Here is a 21,266-nt window from a genome sequence, read left to right on the forward strand (position 1 = left end):
ATCAACTTGTTAAGAATTTCCAGTCAGCTGTATATTATTTCATTTTATCTTCGTATGTAGCAAGTATCTGATAACCAACAAGCCTAAACTAGAGAGAGGCTGCCAAGTAGGTTTGGCAATAAGTCACCACATTTCAGTCCTTGTTTTTCAATGTATACTGAACATGCCCGGCTTTTGCCTGGCTTTCCTTATAAATGCCGAATCCCATCACCTGTTTCCTTTGTCAGCTGTATGAATCTCACACTTAATCACCCAACACCTTCTCCTTCTGATGTGCACTGGCAATCCGTCCCACTGGTGGGGATGCTACAGATGGGAACCTGTCAGGGCGCGTAGACCCCATCCTAGAATACTTTGTTTACAGGACGAAGTTATCAGGTGCCAACTGACACATTTCATGTGTTCTGTGGTGATTTAGGGCAACCTCAAAATTCAGGGACCAAGCTGTGTAGGAGGTCTTAAAAACTTTAATCATCCTCTCTGCCAGGATGAGTCTTGGTCAGAGCAACTCATGCTTTTTCTCTGAACTTCTGTGAGGTCTCTTCTGGCCTAAAATACTAGCGAAGTACTAAGGGAACGGACCGTAATACAAATTAAGACTGAAACCACTGAAGGAAAATAAAGAATGCCATTGCCAGCAGCATAGCACTTGCACAGTACTGCTCCACATAAGCTAGCAAGAATTCGGAAACCATTGTCACACAGTCTATTAAGAGCCCTTTAAAAATACCAAACATATAAATGAAAGCAGCCTAGAGAATCTGTGTATCCTCAAAAAACAAGTAACGGAGGTAGGAACACAGGCAGGGAGGCAGCACAGTGTAACAACGAAAGCCAAGTAAGGGGATACACTCGCTTTTTGGTCTATTTTTGTCTTCTATAGAACACAACCTGCAGGAGCTCGCTGCTGAAAGCTAACCAGCTGTTTACTTTATATGATAAACTGCAGCTAGGGTGTACCAGCTCTTGAAAATTTACAAAGCTCTATAACCACACTGACAATAAACTGGGGAATTACATGCAGACAAAGTAATGCATTCTGGTCTTTGAAGTAGCAGAAAATAAATAAGCAAAGGAGTATTTTAAGCAAGAGCACAATCATGCTTCCAGTAGCACAATCAAAGCGACAGCCGATGTCCCTATGAAGAAAAAGCTAACAAGGTGGCCCACCTGAGTTACAGGCTCCCTTTAATACCTGTGTTGTGGAATATAAATGCAAACACATGTAATTGCAGTCATCCTGATCCTAGCGCATTCACGAGATACTAAGAAGGTACTCAAATGACTGATAAATTGCATGTCAAAGACACAGAATAAAGAACTAGGAGCTCGTAGTGGAACTTAAATCCATATTTCCACTTAAAAAAAAAAAACTACTAAAAGTTAAACAAGGTTATTCTCCTTTAGTTTATTTGTATCTCTCACCCTCCTACCATAGAACCCCAAAAAGGAAAGCAATCTCACCCTTCCAGCATGAGCGTGGGGTCTGTCATGGTTGTAGGGTATCTGTCTGCATGGAGCCCACTGTGACAGGAACAGCATCTCCCTGACCAAGCCCTTACCTGCCTGTTGCCTGGGCCTGAGTCCATCACAGGAGTGCTGAGATCAAACAAGGATGCTCATTTTCAAAAAGTGCATACCAAGTGCAAAGAAAGGGGAAGACTGTCCTGTTACAGGTTAAAAGACAACCTGGAAACAGACACCGCACAAAAAAACATGAGGTGACAATTTTTTTTTGCGTGTAGTTATTATAAAGGATTCTTGCAAGCCAAGTGCTCCTCTGTGGATTGATAAGGTTGATAATTATGGTATTGCAGCTGTAAACATTCAGCTCCATTTACAAATATTTTAACTCTATGCTTGTGAGAAGAGGGATCAACTAAAACTCCATCTGCCAGTTGGTGATGAGAAAGGTTGCTTAAAACAGGGTACAAAGAGCTCACACATTCTAATTATGACTCCTGAGCCTATTTTAAGCAAACAAGTTACAACTGCAACATATGCAAGAACACAACAACATGAAGTGAACAACATTAAGTGACTACTGCTACGAAACGTACAAGCTGCTTCCCAGCTTGAAGCTAGCTGATGGAGCTCCGGTGGTTACTCCTATCTTTAGTTATTTCACTAGCAAATAACCTCACAAAAGCAGGACAGGACTCACAACATTGACATGAGAAACACAAAACATTTATAAATCAAGATATCCTGGCCTCACAAGAACGCGCAAGACTTTGCATATCCGTTTTGTTTGTACAGGTTAACATTCATTTACAGATAAGTCTTCTGAAGAAAGGCAAAAAGGACAGATTTGGGATTAAGTTCTCATATTAATCTTCAGGAGGACCGAGGACAGCTGTAGAGCATTCGGATCAATTGGCTTGCTGACAACACAGAGAAGACCCTAGCAAATTAATCTGGCTGATGCACAGGCTCATTTTTCCTGGCATTTGTATCACTCTTCTAACATGAAGTATCTATCCCTCTGCTAAATGCAGTAAGTGCTCATTCCAAAAATACAGTTCCCCTGAGCACTGGCACGGTTATCAGTGTTCCCTCGGCAACTATGTCAAGTCTGGAGAAGGTGGAAAGAAGACAAACACCTATCAGTTAGCAAGGAAGACACATTGGCCCAAGACCCAATTTAACTGCCAACAAATCCTACAGGGGCAGCTTTCAAACAGAGCTATCAAACGCTGATCATGAGCATGACTGCAGAAGGGTGTCTTTCGAGAGGAATGGCAGAATCCTGGAGAGAAACAGCGAGATGGCCCGAACGAACCAGTTTATATATAATACTTAACATATACACTATATATAGGACCATCATATAGACGAGAAAGATGCATTTCTCAGAGGATGACAAAGACAAAAACACTTGTAATACACTCAGATCGTTTAAGAAACATCATATGCAGTACTACTGTAACCATGTCACAGTGCGAGCACAGCTTCAACATTCATTGTTCTCAAGTAAATGAATAATTAGTAAAATGCAGGTAATACTAACACATGGAGTAGCTCGTGCTGTCAAGGGTCAATTATGTACATTGTATAAGATCCTAATTCCCCAACCTCTGATACATACATTTTGCAGCATAGTTTAATTCCAAAAGTCACTCTTGTATTTCCGTGGAAAATCCTGTAGATGCCTCTTGACTCCAGGGCACAAAACCACAGCTAGTTGATGACACAGATGGACAAGAAATTGGGATGCCTTATTCTACAAGTTTAAAGTGATTTCTCTCTTACAAAAGACAGAGAAAGAGCAACTGCAAATACATAAATATTTCTCCTTGCTCCAACCACATACATTGCCCTACAAAGGCAAACCACAAAGACCATCATTTGAAAATGTTCATTTTTATTCTTCAGTTTTCCTAGAGTTGTCACAGAAATTCAAGATAACATTGCACCACAAAAAAGAAAAGCGTGCTGCAGAATTTAGGGCCAACTTCACTGCAAACCAGACTGGGTAGAAGTGTGTTAAAATAGATATTCTGATTAAAAAATAATAATAATAATCACAGATTAAAGTAATAATGTAATATAGTTACCTCTCTAACAAAGCGCAGAAACAGAAAAACATTTATGTTTCCATTTATTGGCACTTATTTGAAAAATAGCATAAATATTCAACAGAAAAAAGACAAGTTGACCCACATGCAACTATTAAAACCCTCTATTGATGCATCTTTTTTAAAAGACTGGGACAGACACCAAGAGGCTCATTCTTAAGAAATAAGCAAGATTAAAAAAAAACAAAACACAACAGTCTTGCCCTCACCACAAAAGAGTGAATGCACAGCAACTCTTTGGCATGTATCTGAAACTGCAAAATGAAACTATGCCATATTAAATGACAAGCAAACAGACATTAACGACAAGTTTGTCCATCGGCCACAGGGGCAAAGGGCAGTCTGAACTAAAAAAAAAAAAAAAAAAAAAAAAAAGGAATCCGCAACTAGGAAGTTGACTATTGCAATAATTTAAGAGGAATGAAGTCAGAAGTAAACTACGACATACCTTGATTGAACTGAGTAAAACTATTAAATAGGTTCTATTTTCTTTCTACAATAAGAATAACTGGTTGTTGGTCCTCCTCAGATCACCAGGTCTTCACGCTGTCATCCATTTCTACTTTTTATGGCTGCTCTCAGTCAAAGCTTCATCCATGGGAATCTTCCACAGCAGAGTTCAGAGTGGGCTTCTCTCCTACTTGAGGAAGTTTCTCAACTTTTCTCATTTTATTACACATCACAAAGATTTAGTGTTTAAAAGCAAAACATTTTGCTTCATTATTGACTTCTCTGGAGAGAAGGCTTAAAACCACACAGTAAAGATGCATACACACATACAAATGGGGACCCAGCATGGGGAAGTTCAATTGCATAACAGGAGTCAACAACCAAAAATGAGGTTGCCACTGGAAATTTTGAAACAGCTCTCTATAATGGTTTGCAGATTTGTCCTCTTGTTTGGGGAATTTCAGAGTTGAAATAAGGATGCTTCAACCTACTGACTTTTCAAACACAGTATAAGAATCTGGAAACACATCAGACTACTGAATTCTAGACTTCCAATGAGCATTTGAATGTTACAATAGCAGAAGTAACTTGATGTCAGTATTTGGGGGAAAGTGACATCAGGAGATTAAATACTGATTAGGCGCATTTGATCACCTCAGCCTGTATAAAAGCATTCATGGTCCCTCATGGTTTCTGTCCATCAAAAGTCATATATGAGGACAAACACTATCTGTTAAGATAATGTACTTCTGAAGTACTAGATACTAAAATCTCACAATTTAATGTTCTGTTCCAAACATTATTACTACTTTTCCCCATTAAAAGATTAACAGAGCATCTACCACTCTAATACATCATCTAAATGGGGAAGAAGAAAAGTATGAAACCCCAGAAGGTTCCACACTAACTTTGGATTTAGTCACAACAGCAGTCATGATCATGAGTAAAATCCAGCATGTAAATTTAAGACGATGATTCACCAACTTGTTCTTTTGGTATCTACTTAGAACACAGAATTGATTAACAGTCAATTAGAACACAAGATTCAATTCTTTTTCCCCCTCAATATTCTCTCTTTCACATGAAAACAGAAATTATAAATACCTAACACTCCAGGAATAAAAACAAATTAAGTAAGCTGCTTCATTGGTTTAAGACAGGACAAACATGAAAGTTTTCTTTTACCACATAGAGCACCACTTTCTATTAGTGAGGACACCACCTTTTGGCTGTTGGAAGGCCAATGTCCACAAGCAGAAGGTATATACAGTATTTGTAACTTGCACCAAGAATATATCCATGAGAAATCCATAGCTTGTACACTCAGGTTAGCATCAAATATGTTTGCAATTCAAATGCTTACTGTACTATTAGTAAATGTCATACAAATCACTAGAAACGTGAATTCCTCCTCAAGGAACTATTCTGGAAGTTTTCTAGAAATAATGACATTTCTGGAAGTTCCTATGAGGAACAGAATCACATAAAAGACTCAGTTACACACAAGAGAAAGTCTTATTGATATCCAGCCTGTTTCTTGGTGTCCCATTAGCAGACTTGTGCTTCTCAATCAATAGGTAACTTAGCTGTAAGATCTACTGGTAAAAACGGAGATCTGGAGTCAGACAGTGAGACTGGAGAGTCTGTGTTGGTGCTAACTTCAGCTGGTGAGTCGCAAGAAGAGCCTGCACTGCTTCTATTGTCATCAAGCGCATGTGACGACAAACTGAAAACACAGCAACATCAAGATATGAGAAATTAAGTATTCTAATATTTCTTAAAATTTCAAATACTAGCTTCCCATTCATTATAAACCCATTTTAAAAGCAAATCTACATCTTTGAAGGAACAGTAAACACTGTATTTTAAATAAATCTGTAGCAAAACACCTTGTAGTCTCTTCCAAACACAGAGATAGCATTCTGATAATTTTCTCCTTCAGCTTACCCAGAAACTGTTTAGAGATTCAGAGGCATCAAGCTGAAAAATTCATTGCAAGCTTCACCCCATGTCCTAACAAGGACCCAATGTATCCAGATGCCTTTTGCCAAGGGATTTAATGAATAGCACATTTACCATTCACTACATGTCTTATAGGATGCAAAATTTTAATTGTAGATGTTCTATCACCAGTGATAGCATCAAACCATTTTTAAAAATTGCCACCTCCTAAAACAAGTAGCAGCAAACTAAACTTGCACTGCTATGCCTACTGTGAATAGAATGTGAAAAAATACATGTTTTTAAAATATCCTTAAAACAAATCCATTTTACTATCTCCACTGCAACAGGCTCAAAGCTTGTGCACAGCTTTGTACTTTAGCTAGGAGGCACAGAGGCCAGAGGTACACTGTAAAAAATGCTTTCCTGATAGTCAAGAAGGTAGTAATACATATGGTACGCCTACAAAACTACAATACCAAATCAAGTTACCTTGCTATTTCAAGTCATTATGATTTTTTTTCCATGTACTGCTTTTTTTTTTTTTTTTTTTTTTATCTCCTCCCAGCAGGGAGGGTCAGACTAATTTTCTGATGTGATTAACAGCAAGGGAATAAATTTAAAAAAAAAAAAAAAAAAACAACAAAAAAAACCCACAACACCCACAATCATTAACGTTCACATTTGATTGCAAGTTGAAACTGGATTCCAAAAATTGCCAGCCATAAGGTGTCTTTTCCTAAACATGCTCAATGCCCATATACATGAAATATGTTAATAAAGGTTATCAGTCAGTCCAAGAAATTCTAAAATTGTAGTGAATTTTACTGCCGATTTACTATGATACTTTCAGTGCTTCAAAAATACAGGATGTCTGTATTAATAATAAAAGAAAAAAACAAAACAAAACAAAACAAACTTCTTGCAGTGCTTCTGATGAAATTCACACAAATAAATAGTATGGCATTTACCATCCCACACTGTCCGTGTGATGTGAAACTTCAGGAGTAAGCATGTTCATGGATCCTTGGAATAATCTTTTTGGATGATCTTCCATCTCTGTTACCCCTTCAGTATGAGACAAAGGAGGGATAAAAATAAATAACATTTCTCAATTGAACTAAAATCTACATGCAATGTACTTCCAAGAGCAAACAAAATAGAAGTCCAAACTCATAATATAGCACTCACCAGACTGTAATATTTAAAAGATAGGAGTTTGATGCTGAAATTTTAAAGACCATTGCTTGCAAATTTTTTAGCCTAAAATTTAGGAGAATTTAATGAGTTTAGACTGAGGTTTACATATCAGATAATTATTCTTCAGTAGAGGAAAATCTAATTTTCATTTTAGTTTATTCAGCTAATCAGTTCACTGACTAGCTGCATCAAAGCAGAGAAGCTGAGAATAAGGAAAGGTGGTTTTCCTGTTGCAATTAATAAAGATGGTTCAGAATTATCATTAAACTTACATATTGAATTTGACTTCCAAATACACCAAAAGAAAGGACAGCAGATGTATGCTTAAATAGACTATGTAAGAACAAAGAGAAAAGCATTTTAAAAATCTGTCTCAGAGTCAGAAGTGATCTGTTACAAAGATGAAGCAGAAGATATATTTAAAAACAGATGCAATAAAATAATGTTATGCTAAACTCAAGAAAAAAAAAAGTAGGATGAGAGAATAAAAAGCTGTAAGGTGTCTACCAGGTCTATGGATCAGTTTGTTTTTGAAGAGTGACTTTAAATATACAGTATTTGCGTACTTCAATTAGTCAGGACTTTAAAAGATTTTTGTGAAATTAAGTATATATTTATCAATTTGACTGTTTTATCACTACAAACAGTTCAATTTATTTGGTCAACTGTAGCACTATTTCTAGTCTCTCTATTTTGGTCAACTATTTCTTGTCTCTCAAAGCATCAGCCAGCTGGATAGAATTAGGAAGAAAGTTATACGAATTATTTTAAAAGTAACAATTTATTATGTTAGCCAAAAACAAATACCGTACCTTTTCTTTTTATTGACCCAAGAACACTTGGTCGAATGCAGTTAATTGGACTCTGGCTTCTCCTGCTAAAAGAAGGCAGATGCTATACTGATATCACCATTAACAGAGGAAGCCTGAAAACATGTAAAGAATCAAAAGATATTCAGATAACAAAGAAAACAGAAAACACTGTTTCAGAAAACACTAAGAAAATAGCCATTAAAACAGCCTATCAAAAATATTGCTTGTTGTTTTATTTTCATTTATTAATTTATTTAAAAGAAGTACCAGGAAGCATAGACCTTAACAGAAAAAGTTAGGTCACACTATTTCACATCTGGGGCAGACTAAAAGCTCACTTTCTAGGTAGTGACTATTGCTCAGCTGACAGGCAATACTTTGCTGAAGTGTTATGGCCCAATGAAATTTAATTGCTTTATTCCCACATAACTCAAAACAACATCCAATAAAACTAAAACCAGAATCTGTAAAACTGATGTGTGCTTTCTCTTAGCAGAATTACTTAAAAAGTGATTAAGAGCAATATAAAGATTATACGGCAAAGACATGCTGAAGTGCAGCCCACTTTCCTGATGTTCTGACACAATAATTTTAACCAACATTTTAAGGCACTGTAAAATCTAATGTCAGGATGAATGTATGAAGTTCATTTGTAATCAGATATCAATTTTAATTATTTATATAATAAGTCCTTGTATTTCAAAAGCTTACTGCGAACTAGTTATGCCAATTTCCTATTACTGATGTGATCCGATACTTACCTTGAAAATCTCCTTGTTGGACTTGGGCTAGGACTTGGAGGTAATCCACTGCTACTAACCAAACTTTGCAAAGACGGTGAGAAACATTGCTGAGAGCAAAACAGTTTGAGTTATTTACATATAAATACTGTACCACACATGGTAAAAACTGATCCTTATCACAGGTAAATGAGTAATCCAATATTAATTTAAAGCAACGAATCTGGCTGGGTATACCAAGATATCACTTTTGGTTACTGAGGAAAAAAAAAATTGGACAGATTCAATTGTTACATAAAACACATGCAAGTTGGCAAGCATTTATTTCACCATAGTCTGGTTAAACAGTTCATAAAATAAGAATGTATGCCCCCTCTTCTTAATTTACATTGAAAGCAAATGAAAAATAAGTTTTATCGACCACAGATTAGCAGCAGAACACTCCATAAAAATTCAGATGGTGGTTTCTGTTTTGGAGTTTCAGGGTAAGTGGTTTTTTTGTTTGTTTGTTTACTCTAGTTTCTGGTTTGCAGCTGAGGTAGAAAGGAGCAGGTGGTTAAATCTTTTGCTGCTAAGTTGATTGAATTTAGTTAGCACTACTTAATAGAAAAGCTTTATTACTGCATTTTGCTCACCTTCCCTATTCCTCTGGTAGGTGAAGGAGCTGGAGAGACTGGGATAAAGTCTACTTGCTTTGGTGATGATGATTTTTCAAAATCATTGTCACTCTGTAAATAGGACGTACAATTAACCTTATGAGCAACTATCTTAACATGAAAAGGACTGCTTCATGTGGAATTGAGCAAGACTCCAAAGTTACCCCCTTCTTATTCATATATATACATATATACACACACACACATTTACATAGCTCTGTAAAAAAAAAGCCTTAAACATTACTTGTGGAATACCAAAACATGGAAGAATATTTGGACACGCAAACATTTATGTTATTTTTTGTGACACACCAGTCCAAGGAACTGACATGTATCCATGAAAAACTGATAATTCTATGCCTTACTGCGTGAAAAATTGCTGATCAAAAGCAGCAATACATCAACACCTTAACAGGAAGTCAAAATGTAAAAGAAAATGTTGACATGCGAGTGTCTTGATGCTGATAATAGAAATACAAATAAAAGCATGAATTCATTACCAGGCTCAAGCTCTCCTCCCATGACTGGCTCATCTGCATTGCTACTTGCACTTCTCTACAAAGAAGAAAACAAACGTATTGTCCTACACCCACAAAAAATTGCATTAAGGATTTTAGTTTGCCTTAATGTTTACCTTTCACGTACTGTTTCTCTGTTCATCAAATTCATTCCTTCTTCCTATAAGAGTAGGAAATGAAAAATTAAGATAAAAAAGATCTGCTACAGCAAGTCAGAGAAGAAGAAGAGAATGGGAGAGAAAAGAAAAGCAACATTTCAAGACAGACCATCCCATAATAAGTGTTAATGGGAGGTGGCTGTTTCTCAAGAAGCTTTTTCTTTTCACATTCACTGTTATCCAAGAGGTAGTTACAGAACTGAATAATGTTCATACAAATGAAAATTTCTGCCCATGACAGAGTATCTTTACGCACTCTTGCATAACATTATTTTATAAAGTAGTTTCTAGCATAAGTAATATGCTTGAAAGTATGGATCCACAGAATAAGGAATACACCTTACTCTGTGTAACTAACTAGACACTGTCAGCATCTGTGATAAGGTATTTTTTCTAAAACAATCATAAAATACTATTAAAATGGATCAGAAGTGTAATTAAATAAACTTTCACACCAAGTAAAAAGTTGATCCATTCTCCTCTTGACTATGAACAATTCCTTAAAATGTTCAACTGAATACTATTGGTCTGTTGAGTGAATGAAGAGATTCCATAATTCAGTTCAAGCATAAAAGTGTAACTAAATATCTTCACAACCATCATTATACGTAGGGAGAGTCTAACTTAGTTCAATTGTGTGGTTTGCTAAGATTTGAAAGACCTCAGAATTAGAGCACACTGTTCCCATTTGTGCTGGTAAGAATAGAGTGCTGAGAATTTCAATTTCTGAATTCAGCTATCAAATGCAAATTAGGAAGTGTCTGTGTTCAGCTTAATAAATGTATGGAATAATTTTGAATACAAAAGTGTTTTCAAACAATTTGAATTATCAAACTTTATTTCATGTACTAATAGCAACAAAACAAGAGTCATTCATGTTCTCAGCTCTAAAACTGACTTGAGTGTTTCAGAATCTGTTCAAGCCAGTACATTGTTTGCTTAGTAAACACAAGCAGTTATTTTCTTCAGGGTTACTATGCATGCACCTTAAATATCCAAGGCAGGAAGCAGAAGCACCTTACATCACTTCAGAAATCATATCCCAAAAAATGCTGTTTGAAGCATTCAATTAGTTTCACAAAAAAGAGAAAAAACAAGTCTATCCATTGCAAGCTTGCAAGTTTACAGGAAAAAAAAAAAAATCAAACATCTTAAGGCCAGTTTTATCATTCTACTGTCAAAAAGTCAAATTTAAAATGGAAGAGCCACAAGAGGTTCAGCTTGTTGATTTTAAAATTTGAGTCTTTAGACTGTGGTCTGTTGTCTGGTGATGCTGCTATTTAGGCTTCAGATATTCACCACACCCCTCTCCTCTCCTAAGTATTTGCTCTTACGTCCTTCCCCTCATGCCATAACAGCACAAGTAATGATCTGGATAAGAATATTATACAGATGAAAAACAGCCCAGCCAAATGCATTTGAACTGTTCTTTTTTTTCAAAATTGCTTCCTTATCCAGTTCTTTTTATGGCTACACAGTCTTGTGCCAGCACAAGTTGAAGAATATTTTGTCACTGCCCCTGAATACTTACGCTGGCTCTACTGCCAAAAACTCAGTGAAACTTTACCCTAAGGGTTTACATTTAAAGGTCTCTTTTCTAAAATGTCCATTTTAAGATATTTTCTTCTTTCTCAAATCTTCTCTTTACTATAAGAATTGTTGTGGGTTTTTTTTGTTTTTTTTTTTTTTTTTAATAAAATTTGGAACTCTGCAAACAAGATACAACCTTTAGTTTTGAATACACCTTGAAGCAGTGATATACAGTATGCAGCAGTCTACTGTTTCATAGCAAAATTTATAGTTATTTGAAGGCCATCGCACATTGACTGCAAAAAAGCTAACCACCTATAAACAATATTTGAAAAGAATTGCAATCTGTTCTTACCTGTTTGATTTGATGAAGACGGCTGCTAGGAATACGTATAGGAGATGATGGCACAAACTGCAGAACAAAACAACATACAACTGAAACACTTAAAAAAAAAAAACGAACAGGGGAGAAGGGAGGGAAAGGTGCAAAAATGTTAATAACTACTTTATAGCACTATCCTAAACTCTCTCTACTGTCTTCTCTACAGAATGCTGCTGCTTTTAACTAGAACACTGCTACCTTTCATACATGTATATACGGTTGCATAAATATTTTCATCCAGCAGGCTCCCCAGTAGATCCTTAAAAATATAAAGCCAAAACTACACATGGTGAAAAAAACTTCTGGATTGTTGCCTGCCTACAAATAACTACTTTGACAGATGAAAATAAAATCATCTATTGGAAGGCTATCAAAGAGTTAAACAGTTCCTTTCAGGTTTCTCAAGATCTTCACATATATGGGTGACAAAAATTGAAATTGGAGAGGATGTCACTAAAAATGCTCTTAATTCTATCAAGCTTTGCATCAAGATCTCCCTGGAACACTATGATCTAAAACTGCATACTCGAAAACAAAGTAATTAAAGCACTTGTTTTCTCAAAATATCACTTCCTTTCATATATTTCCTGTCCCTCAAACATTTGACCATCAGTTGGCTTTTGTCATAACTGAACCAGGGATCAAAACCCCAAAGTTTTAGTCAGAGAGGTTTAACTTCAAACCCCTTCAAAATACAAGGCATCTTTTTTAAAATGGATGTCTTCAGTAAGGTTTGTACTATCACTAAGCGTTTGTCATATTTCATGCAGTATGAGACCTCATCAGCTTCACAAAACTGGTCAGAGAACTAATACTCATTCTGTTAACCAGGTACTGCAACATCTTCTGATCAGTGTCATGAAGAATGCAAAGATTTTGCTGTCCTAAACAAAAAGCTATGGTAAGTTATGACAGATTACTAAGGCTTCATATATCCAGAATCCTCCCTCTAAACAAACATCAAGCCCTTTTTCTTGCAGAAGATTTTAGTCTCACTCAAACACAGAGGACGTTTAATGCTCATAGCAGAATGTAGTCACCACAACACACACTACTGATGTCCTGTGCTTACAATTAGCTACTTCAGTCTAGTTTAAGTCAACTTTACTCTTATACCAGGCTCCCAAAAATCCTATATACCTACTAAAATTTCCTCCAAATGTGATGAACCAATGTGGACCTTGAGTAGACCTTGATTGTGGCACAGAAAAGGATCTGGACAATAGTGCATTCCTGCCTGTTCACTCTGTCACTCCCTAGTATAAATGCATTTGTTCCACTCATTACATTCTGGTTTTATTACTTTGATCCAAGTATTTTAAGGTTTAACATTAATAGAACATACGTGTATATCAAATCAGTGGGTCCCAGCGTATAGTAAAATATATATATATATATAGAGAGAGAGAGAAAAAACTCAGCTAAGCACTCCTCAACAGGATCTGATGCAGATTTGACTAATCCCACATCCCATCTCTAACAAGTCATGATCTTCACTCTGTGCTCAAAATCCACTTTTTCCCCGTTTGTAGTACTACTTCTTATGAAAAGAGACTATCAGAAGCCCAAGTCACTTTAAGATGATACTTGCTAAAGCAGCCTGAATCCATCTGTTAAAATTATTTATTAAGCTTTGTGCTGACTTATCATAAACAAATAACCAACTATTAAGACTAAATTACCAACATGGAAAAGAAACACCTTCTGCTTTTTTCCTTTTCCAATGTCTTATAATCTTTTTCACTGAAGGTAAAGTTTCACTAGCACCAGTTTGGCAGGCAGCACTCCCAAAATAAGCAGTCAGCTGCCCCTGGTGCCACTACCCTTCCATTTCTGGCCCTGCACTGCCACCTCTCTTCTGCCAACACAAGCAACTATGGGGCCACGCAGTGAACCGTAACAGGGAACTTACCTAACAAAAAAGAAGAAAAAGAGACAAACCAAAACAAAACCTTTGCTGAAATAGCAGCTGAACATCTAACCACAGACTAAAAATGTTTTGCCTTAAAAGAAAAAAAAAAATTTACTCACTAGGTGCCACTGAGGGTCTGGAAGGAAATAAACAATAGATTCTGAGTACAGATGATCCTTTCTTGGCAATTACATGTATTTACCAGAAAACTGCAGATTAAGAACCACACAAAATTGCATAGCAGACCCTGTAGTTGTCATTAGAAAAGAGCTGGAGTCTGAGACTTGGAAATGTTATTTAAAAAAAAAAAAAAAAAAAAGATTTTAGAATGTAGTTGAGCAACTAGGACAACCACCACAACAGCCCTGAAGATGGTGCTAGAATATGACCTTCAGTTACTGAAGCATTTTTAACAACTCCCATTGTTCCCATGAGAGGTAACAACAGATCAGAAAAATGATCATCATTTTTTCACAAGTTTAACATAAAATGTTAGGTGAACTCATAACTGTTTAAACAAACTGTTTATGTTAACAGTTTGATTCAGTTACTGAACCTTTTAAACCTCCTTATTACTGCTTACACTCTAGTAAAACAGTTTTTTTGAAAACAAAAAAAAAATGTTTTGAAGTATACCGTATCACTTACCTACTGCAAAATTAAATTTATCAAAGCAGATGTCATCCAGCATCTCGGGATATTCTCTAAGGTCAGAAATTTACACTTGCTCTAAAAAGAATACCAGGTGAAGTTGCTTAGGGTCCTTAATGCTGAAGATTAATTTTCTGAAAATTGCTTAGCTATAGTTGATCCTGGTTTAAGACAAGAGAAGTATAGGATAATCTCTAAATTCCTTTTCATTTCCACGCTGCTTGCCATCCTCAACAGAAACATAAAACAGCCCAACTCAAAGAACTGTTTCAAAGCAGACAAGGCATTGATATAGCAACCAATGAAGCATCTGATTTTGAGCATAAGTTTCAACTGTATTTTGTCAGCACCTGCACAGCAGGGAGTGAAGACAAATTACAACTCTAAGAAATCCACAAGACCACACGGATACATCTTCATGGGTGCTAGTGTTTACTTCCAGCCTCTGATGTGCCCCCCAAAAGGGGTTGGAAGGACAGGATCCTATATAGCTCCAGGTGCAAGAAAAAAACAGAGAAAAAGCTCTTCATATACAGGAAAATGTATGGTAGGGAAAAGACAGGGAAGAGACCTATCCTACCTTTCACCTCTCGGCCTTGAGATGCTGCTCGCCAGTTTTGGAACCCACACTCTCTTCCCTGAAAAGCTTTTCTACTTCAGGCATGACAACCCAAAAATACAAACTGAAAATTGTTCCTGAAAATTCCTTTGTTATCTCTAAGACAATTTTTGTTCTTAAGTACCGCACTCAGCTTTCCTCTCTTAACAGAAGAGCATATCTCATTTTCTAGAATATTTTTATTCTTAATGCTAGAAAAACTGTCCATTGACAAGTATTAGTTCTCTTTGACATTCAACTTTTTGTTCATTTTTAAGGAATCCATTCCTTGGTCATTGAGTCAGAACTACTTCTCATCTACTACTGAAACCAGAATAGTTACAAAATCCAGAAGACTGCAATATCTGTTTCTGGTACAGCCATACCAGAACTAGTACTGCTTCACAACAACTTACAGGCAATGCTTCCCAAATTAGCATATTTTTTCCCCCAACAACTGAAGATATTCAAGAAGTAAACCTAGTAAACTGAGCTTTCACCTTTGTTTTTCCTTTAGTCTGTCCACAAGCATAAACAAACTTACCCTAAGCTGCAACCCTAGAAAATACATGAAAAAACAGACTGTTGTTTAAGAATTCTTGACCACAATACAGTCTATAACACTTTATTTCTTAGCAGGAAAAAGTGAGTTCTAATAATCTTTCTGAAGCTTTAAATAAGTATCCTGGTTTTGTTACAGACACAAGCCCTTGCTGAAGTACTTGTCTGGCCTAACTTTAAAGCAGAAATTTAGGCAGCAATCAAGAAAATATGAGAGTAGCATTCTTCATCTATTAACATGAGGCTAACAGATTATTTCTAAAGCACTGTCAAAAGGTATCTAAAGAAACAGGATAACTGCCATCAGGTTTACAGGGGACTACAGCTTTAAAAAAATAAATAAATTATGGATATCCACAAATCAAAATGCACAGAAACCAATATGGTAGAATTATTTTGTGAAATAATTTTAATTAAAAAATTAATGCTACTCCACTCCTGCCTGAACATAGCTCATTTTTTCCAAAACTTGCTGAATGCAGCTAGATGTTATCCCAAGTCTACCTGTTTCCTAAGGCTGTCTTAGAGGAAAAGTTGCATGAAACTTTGACAAAAAATTCCTTTTAGTTAGAGGAAATAACTACCCAATGTACCCTGGTCCTTTCGATAAGGGTTACCAAACCAGTCTGTGAAATCCTGTGCAGGTGTTCTCAATTGGCCAAAATCACACCCTCCTATCACAATTCATAAGGTGCTAAAACCACAAGATACGCTACATTTTCTCTGGGTTGAAGCTCTGTATTTTCAGATTAATAGTTTAAAGATTCAGATTTTGGGGAGCTGTAGAAACAGAAGTGTGATAAAATTTGAAATCACAAACAAATGTTTCTAATAGGAGGAATTATTCATTCTGGGGGTCTCAAGCTCCATTTTCCATCAGCCATTGTATTTTGTTATATCAGCTGTTGATTACAACACTCTGTTCTGACTTTTATATAACAAGTAATTTAAAATTGGAACATCACTGCATTTATTTTTTAAACTTCAGAAATAATAATACATCTATACAATTGCTTTTCTTTGCTAACTACCTTTCTTACTCCATCTTAGAAAATCAGCTTGTATTTTATAAACAAAGTTATGATGACAATGAAATGCAAGTACTCTCCATGGTCAAATGGCCTATAACTAACATTTCCCTATAGCTACAGCATATTAGTGTCAGTGTACAGCCTTGTTTCTGAAAATGTGTGGTATTAGTTTCACACATTACAGCCTCATTTTATTCTTTCCTCCTGTTTGCACACTTCTGCTTTGGGCCTAACGTGGTTGTCTAATAGTTCTCTTACCAGGCTGTGACGATTCATAACCGTGGTACTGTTCCTGCGGGTTCGCAACACGTTAGCCTGGAACACCTGTGAATTATCACTGTGAAAAGAAACACTTGTCAAATGCAAAAGCCATTTCCTTCCCATCAAACAGTACCTCTTATTATAAGCTGAGTTTCAAATGTTACGACAGCAATTGTTTCAAGACAAAGCGCCTGAGAGACACCTATGTAAGAACACTTCTGGCATGTTGGCTGAATGGAAACCAAATTGCTCTTCCACCCAAATCTCAACTACTTTAATTAATGATTTTAATTAATCACACTGAGACTGCAGAACTACTGAAAAATTAAGACTGATCATTTCTGTGGGAATTTGTCGTGTTTGGAACAGCTACAGGCTTCAGACATCATTCAACAGAACAAATTTGTAACAGCATATAAACAGTAACTGGAAACTAGCTTGAGTGCCAGCAGAGCAAAAAATCCAGCATCTCGATAACACTTATCACTACGAACATTTAATAAGTTCTCAACTCTTTTTCAGCAGAGGTTAAATTAAGCATACCGTGAAAGCAGTTTAAAAAGTCCTAAGACTTTTGACCCCAGTCACGTCTGTAATCAGGAAACAGCACATCAATTTAATAGCACTGGGTTCATTATTTGCCATAAGCTGTGTTCCTTTCTCAAGGCAACTTTGTTTCTATTGATTCCTAAAGTAAGTTTCTCTGGTCATCACTAATGTTATCAACAGTGTACTTAACGAATGAGACTGAAGAAAAGAAATAATGATCACTAGAATATAAAATTTAGAGCCACGACCCTGTAATCCTCATGCCTAAAAATCACCGAGGAATTGCATAAGCCAACAGATCCATACGTAAGGTTGTAATAAGATCCAAATAACAGGAATTCACTGGGTTGTACCTTTTTGTCTCAGCTACGACAAAAATACGGTCTCTTAAAACTAATCTGACCAAGAGTATTAGTGTGTTCTAAAGGCTGATAATCATAATGCACTTTAAAGACACGTCAAACAGAATCCTCCACTATGAAATACACCGGTAGGACACAAGTTTTAGATCATTTTTATTCTGAGCTAGATGAATGCTAACAAAGCTTTACTCGGAAGTAAGAGTCAATAGCAACTGTTATAAGCACTGTGCTTTCACCAAGAAGAACGTGTTGCCCCTAAAACATCAAATACAACAATGAAAAAAGTAACTGATGTCCAGTCAAAGACATTTCACTCAATTTACACCCACAAGAAATCACACATTTGCCCTTTGACAGGAAGTAGAACAGGAGGAATTCAAAGAGGTCGTGATTTGACATTTAGAGATGAGATTTACTGGCCTAGGCCAACAACTACAACTTCTTTTTAGTGTAAGTGTACTGGCTGATACACCAACGCACAGCAGAGCATAAATGGTGCATGCTGAAATCCAGGTTTTGAATGGAAAAAAAAACAGGTTTGAAGGATTCTGCAATACGTTATCAGAGGCTGAATCCAATATTCGGTGCTGACTAGAAGAGAAGAAAGGGAGAGGAAGGAAATATAAATATCCTTACCTTTATTTTCCCTTGCAAAAACACTAGAGAACTGGTCAGATCTCAGACTTACCTTTCACAGAAAATTCTTATAGTTCCCAATAAAAAAATAATAATATTGATTTAGCATGAGAACAGGAATCAAAAGTTCTGTGAAAGGTACGTTCTTTGATCTAAAACATTCACCTGGAGATGTTCTCTGGCTTTACAGTACCTTTTTCTCTAAGCTTCTTACTAAATCTGTTAACGAGGAAATCAAGTCGGTAGGCAGTGACGGAGCAGAAAGAGCAATCTGTCCAAGAGCAAGAGCTTTTGTTTCAGTTTACCCAACAAAGCTGTTCTGGGAAAAAAATGAAGTTTCTTGCCAAGAGCTGTAATCTTGCAAAAACAGTTTTCTGCTGGAAAATTCCTAACTAACAGGCAAACCACTGCAACCACCTGAAATTAGTTCAGCGGGATTTCAGTTTAATCTCTATAAACACCTAGTGTAGTATACACGCCATTTTAAGGCAAAAGCTCAGGCTATATGCCCAGAATTTGACCTAAACAGTGTGTTTGCAGCATGATTATCAGATGCTGGGCTGTTTCGTTCACTTGGCTGCTTTGTATTTTTAAAAAGCAGAGCATCTCAGAGTTCATAAGGAACAACTTATAAGGCTAAGCTTGTAAGAACACCTATGTCTCGGTTACATAATTAGTTTACCTGCTCAGAAATCTGCCCGAGGAACAACTACCACTCACAATACCTCTGTACCGCATCAAACTGTAAAATGATAGCGGCTTCACTGCAATTACATAAAAGAAATGCAATGTTTACTAAAAATTAAATCACGACTGAGTAATAAAAGCACTAATATTTTCTCTGAATTGTTGCACAGAGTCAGTTGTTTTGGTACAACATTTATGAGAGATTTATTCATCAATTGATATCTATTTCTTTACAGAAACATGAAGTTTAAGAGGAGGGAGAAAAAACAAAGTACTTATATATTATGCTATCTTTTACAAAAGTTTAGTGTCAATATGCTCTCCCATCTGTGGACATACTGCTAGTAGATGCACACAGCCCACCCTGAAGTTAGATGTTACTGACATCATCTAAGAGACGTGGGGGCATCCCCCAACTTCACAAACTGCCCCAAAGAGGCAGGAAATGGTACTTTGAGTTATAAAGTTACCCAAAGACAAAATTATATAATCATAGACTGGGTCAGGTTGGAAGAGACCAGAGATCACCCAGTTCCACCAAGCCAGGTTGCTCAAAGCCCTATCCAACCTGGCCTTGAACATTTCCAGGGATGGGGCATCCACAGCTTCTCTAAGGCAACCCGGTCCAGCGTCAAAAAAAAGCACCACACAGACCTGCACACCTGAGAGCTTTGCTCTTAGCCCTTGCCTGTGTATCAGCCGAGGAGAGCTTGACAGAGAACACCCTGCAAAAACTCACCCCCCCTGCAAACGCCAGCTGCTGTTAGGCTAATGGCAGTGCCCAAACAAAACTACCCACCCAACTCCGTGTGCTTCTCCCAGCATTGCACAATAACAAAACCGGGAGCAGCCACAGGACAACCTGACACTGGCAGAGCACCTCGTGTAACGCTCAGGGCCCCCCTCAGGCCCCGGCCGAGGGCTCTGCGGGCCGGGCCGCGCTCACCTGAGCCCGTGGATGAGGGGGGCGCTGTTGGATCTCCTCAGGCCGCCCCCGTCGCTCGGGGCCGCGGCGCTCCCCGGCGGCAGCTCCAGGTCCAGCTCCATTTTCTCCTGAGCCATCGCGGCCCCGGCCCCGGCCCCGGCCCCGCCTGCGCCTGCGGCTCGTCCCGCTCCGCCGCGACGCCCATTCACTGCCGCCGGCCGCCGCGGCTCCTCCTCATCCCGCGCCGCCGCCGCCGCCGCTCCCCAGGGCGCGGGGCGCTGCGGCCGCCCCTACAGGCCCCGCGGGCGGCGCCGCGGGCAGGGGCCGGGGGCGCGCCGGGCCCGCCGAGGGGGGCGGCCCCAGCAGCGCCCCATGCCCCTACAGCAGCCCCTACAGGCCCCTTCCCGGCCCCGCGCCTCCCGGGGCCGCCGCCTGCGCACGGGGCGGGGCGGGACGGGACGGGACGGGCGCGGAGGCCGCGGGACGGGACCGGGACGGGAGCGGAGCGGAGCGAGCGCCTCAGGCCCGACGCCCCCCGCCGCCGCCGCCAGCCCCGCGCATGCGCCGCCGGGAGCCCCGCACGGAGCCCCGAGCACGGAGGCCCGCGCCTGCGCCGAGCCCCCCGGGGGGCCGCGGGGAGCGGGGCTGGGTTTGGGATCGAGGGTTTAGGGGTTAGGGTTTGGGATTTGGGGTCGTGGTTTTGATTTGTGCTGGTGTTTGCAAGCTCAGCTGTCTCTGCTGCGGTTTGTATCGCAGGTGGGATTCTCAGGCAGCCTTTCCCAACAAAAGTCACCAGAGAAGAAAGGCAGATTATATATAAGCAATATTTTTTCCATAAATCCCATGCCTAAAATAGCATTTTGTAGCATCAGTCGGCTGGGTGTATTCCATCCACTAGGATATTTCCCTGGTATTTTAAAATATTCCCATTTTATCACCCATGCCATAAGTCTTCGTGCCCGCTCGTCCCTCTGCATCATTGCACTTTCCCCCAGTCTCTGCTTCCCCACTCTTAATTTCCGTCATTCACCTGCATCCTCCCCAGGCTCTGTTTAACATGCTCTTTCCCTTCTTAATCCCTGTTCCCATGGTAATTTGCCCTGTTTCTCTTACTCAGATCTTTGTGAT

At 38.4% G+C, this 21,266-nt stretch overlaps 1 protein-coding gene across 2 annotated transcripts; it reads right to left on the reverse strand.

Moving 5' to 3' along the window:
• Positions 1 to 3,346: 3,346 nt before the first annotated feature.
• On the reverse strand, positions 3,347 to 20,675 carry LOC311443802 (P2R1A-PPP2R2A-interacting phosphatase regulator 1). Of its 2 annotated transcripts, none has more exons than XM_084534309.1 (10): positions 20,160 to 20,675; positions 16,977 to 17,055; positions 11,939 to 11,995; positions 10,012 to 10,055; positions 9,878 to 9,932; positions 9,357 to 9,449; positions 8,743 to 8,831; positions 7,982 to 8,043; positions 6,941 to 7,037; positions 3,347 to 5,754 (listed from the first exon to the last, which is right to left on the reverse strand). In XM_084534309.1, the coding sequence occupies exons 1-10, from the start codon at positions 20,273 to 20,275 to the stop codon at positions 5,595 to 5,597; spliced, it is 852 nt and encodes a 283-aa protein (XP_084390435.1). In that variant the 5' UTR covers positions 20,276 to 20,675; the 3' UTR covers positions 3,347 to 5,594. The 2 variants fall into 2 exon arrangements, with proteins under 2 accessions (XP_084390435.1, XP_084390434.1); XM_084534308.1 differs by having other exon boundaries at positions 7,982 to 8,046; positions 20,160 to 20,674.
• Positions 20,676 to 21,266: the final 591 nt, after the last annotated feature.

Source organism: Aythya ferina (genome assembly GCF_964211825.1).
Source record: "Aythya ferina genome assembly, chromosome: 13".
Classification (NCBI taxonomy): domain Eukaryota; kingdom Metazoa; phylum Chordata; class Aves; order Anseriformes; family Anatidae; genus Aythya; species Aythya ferina.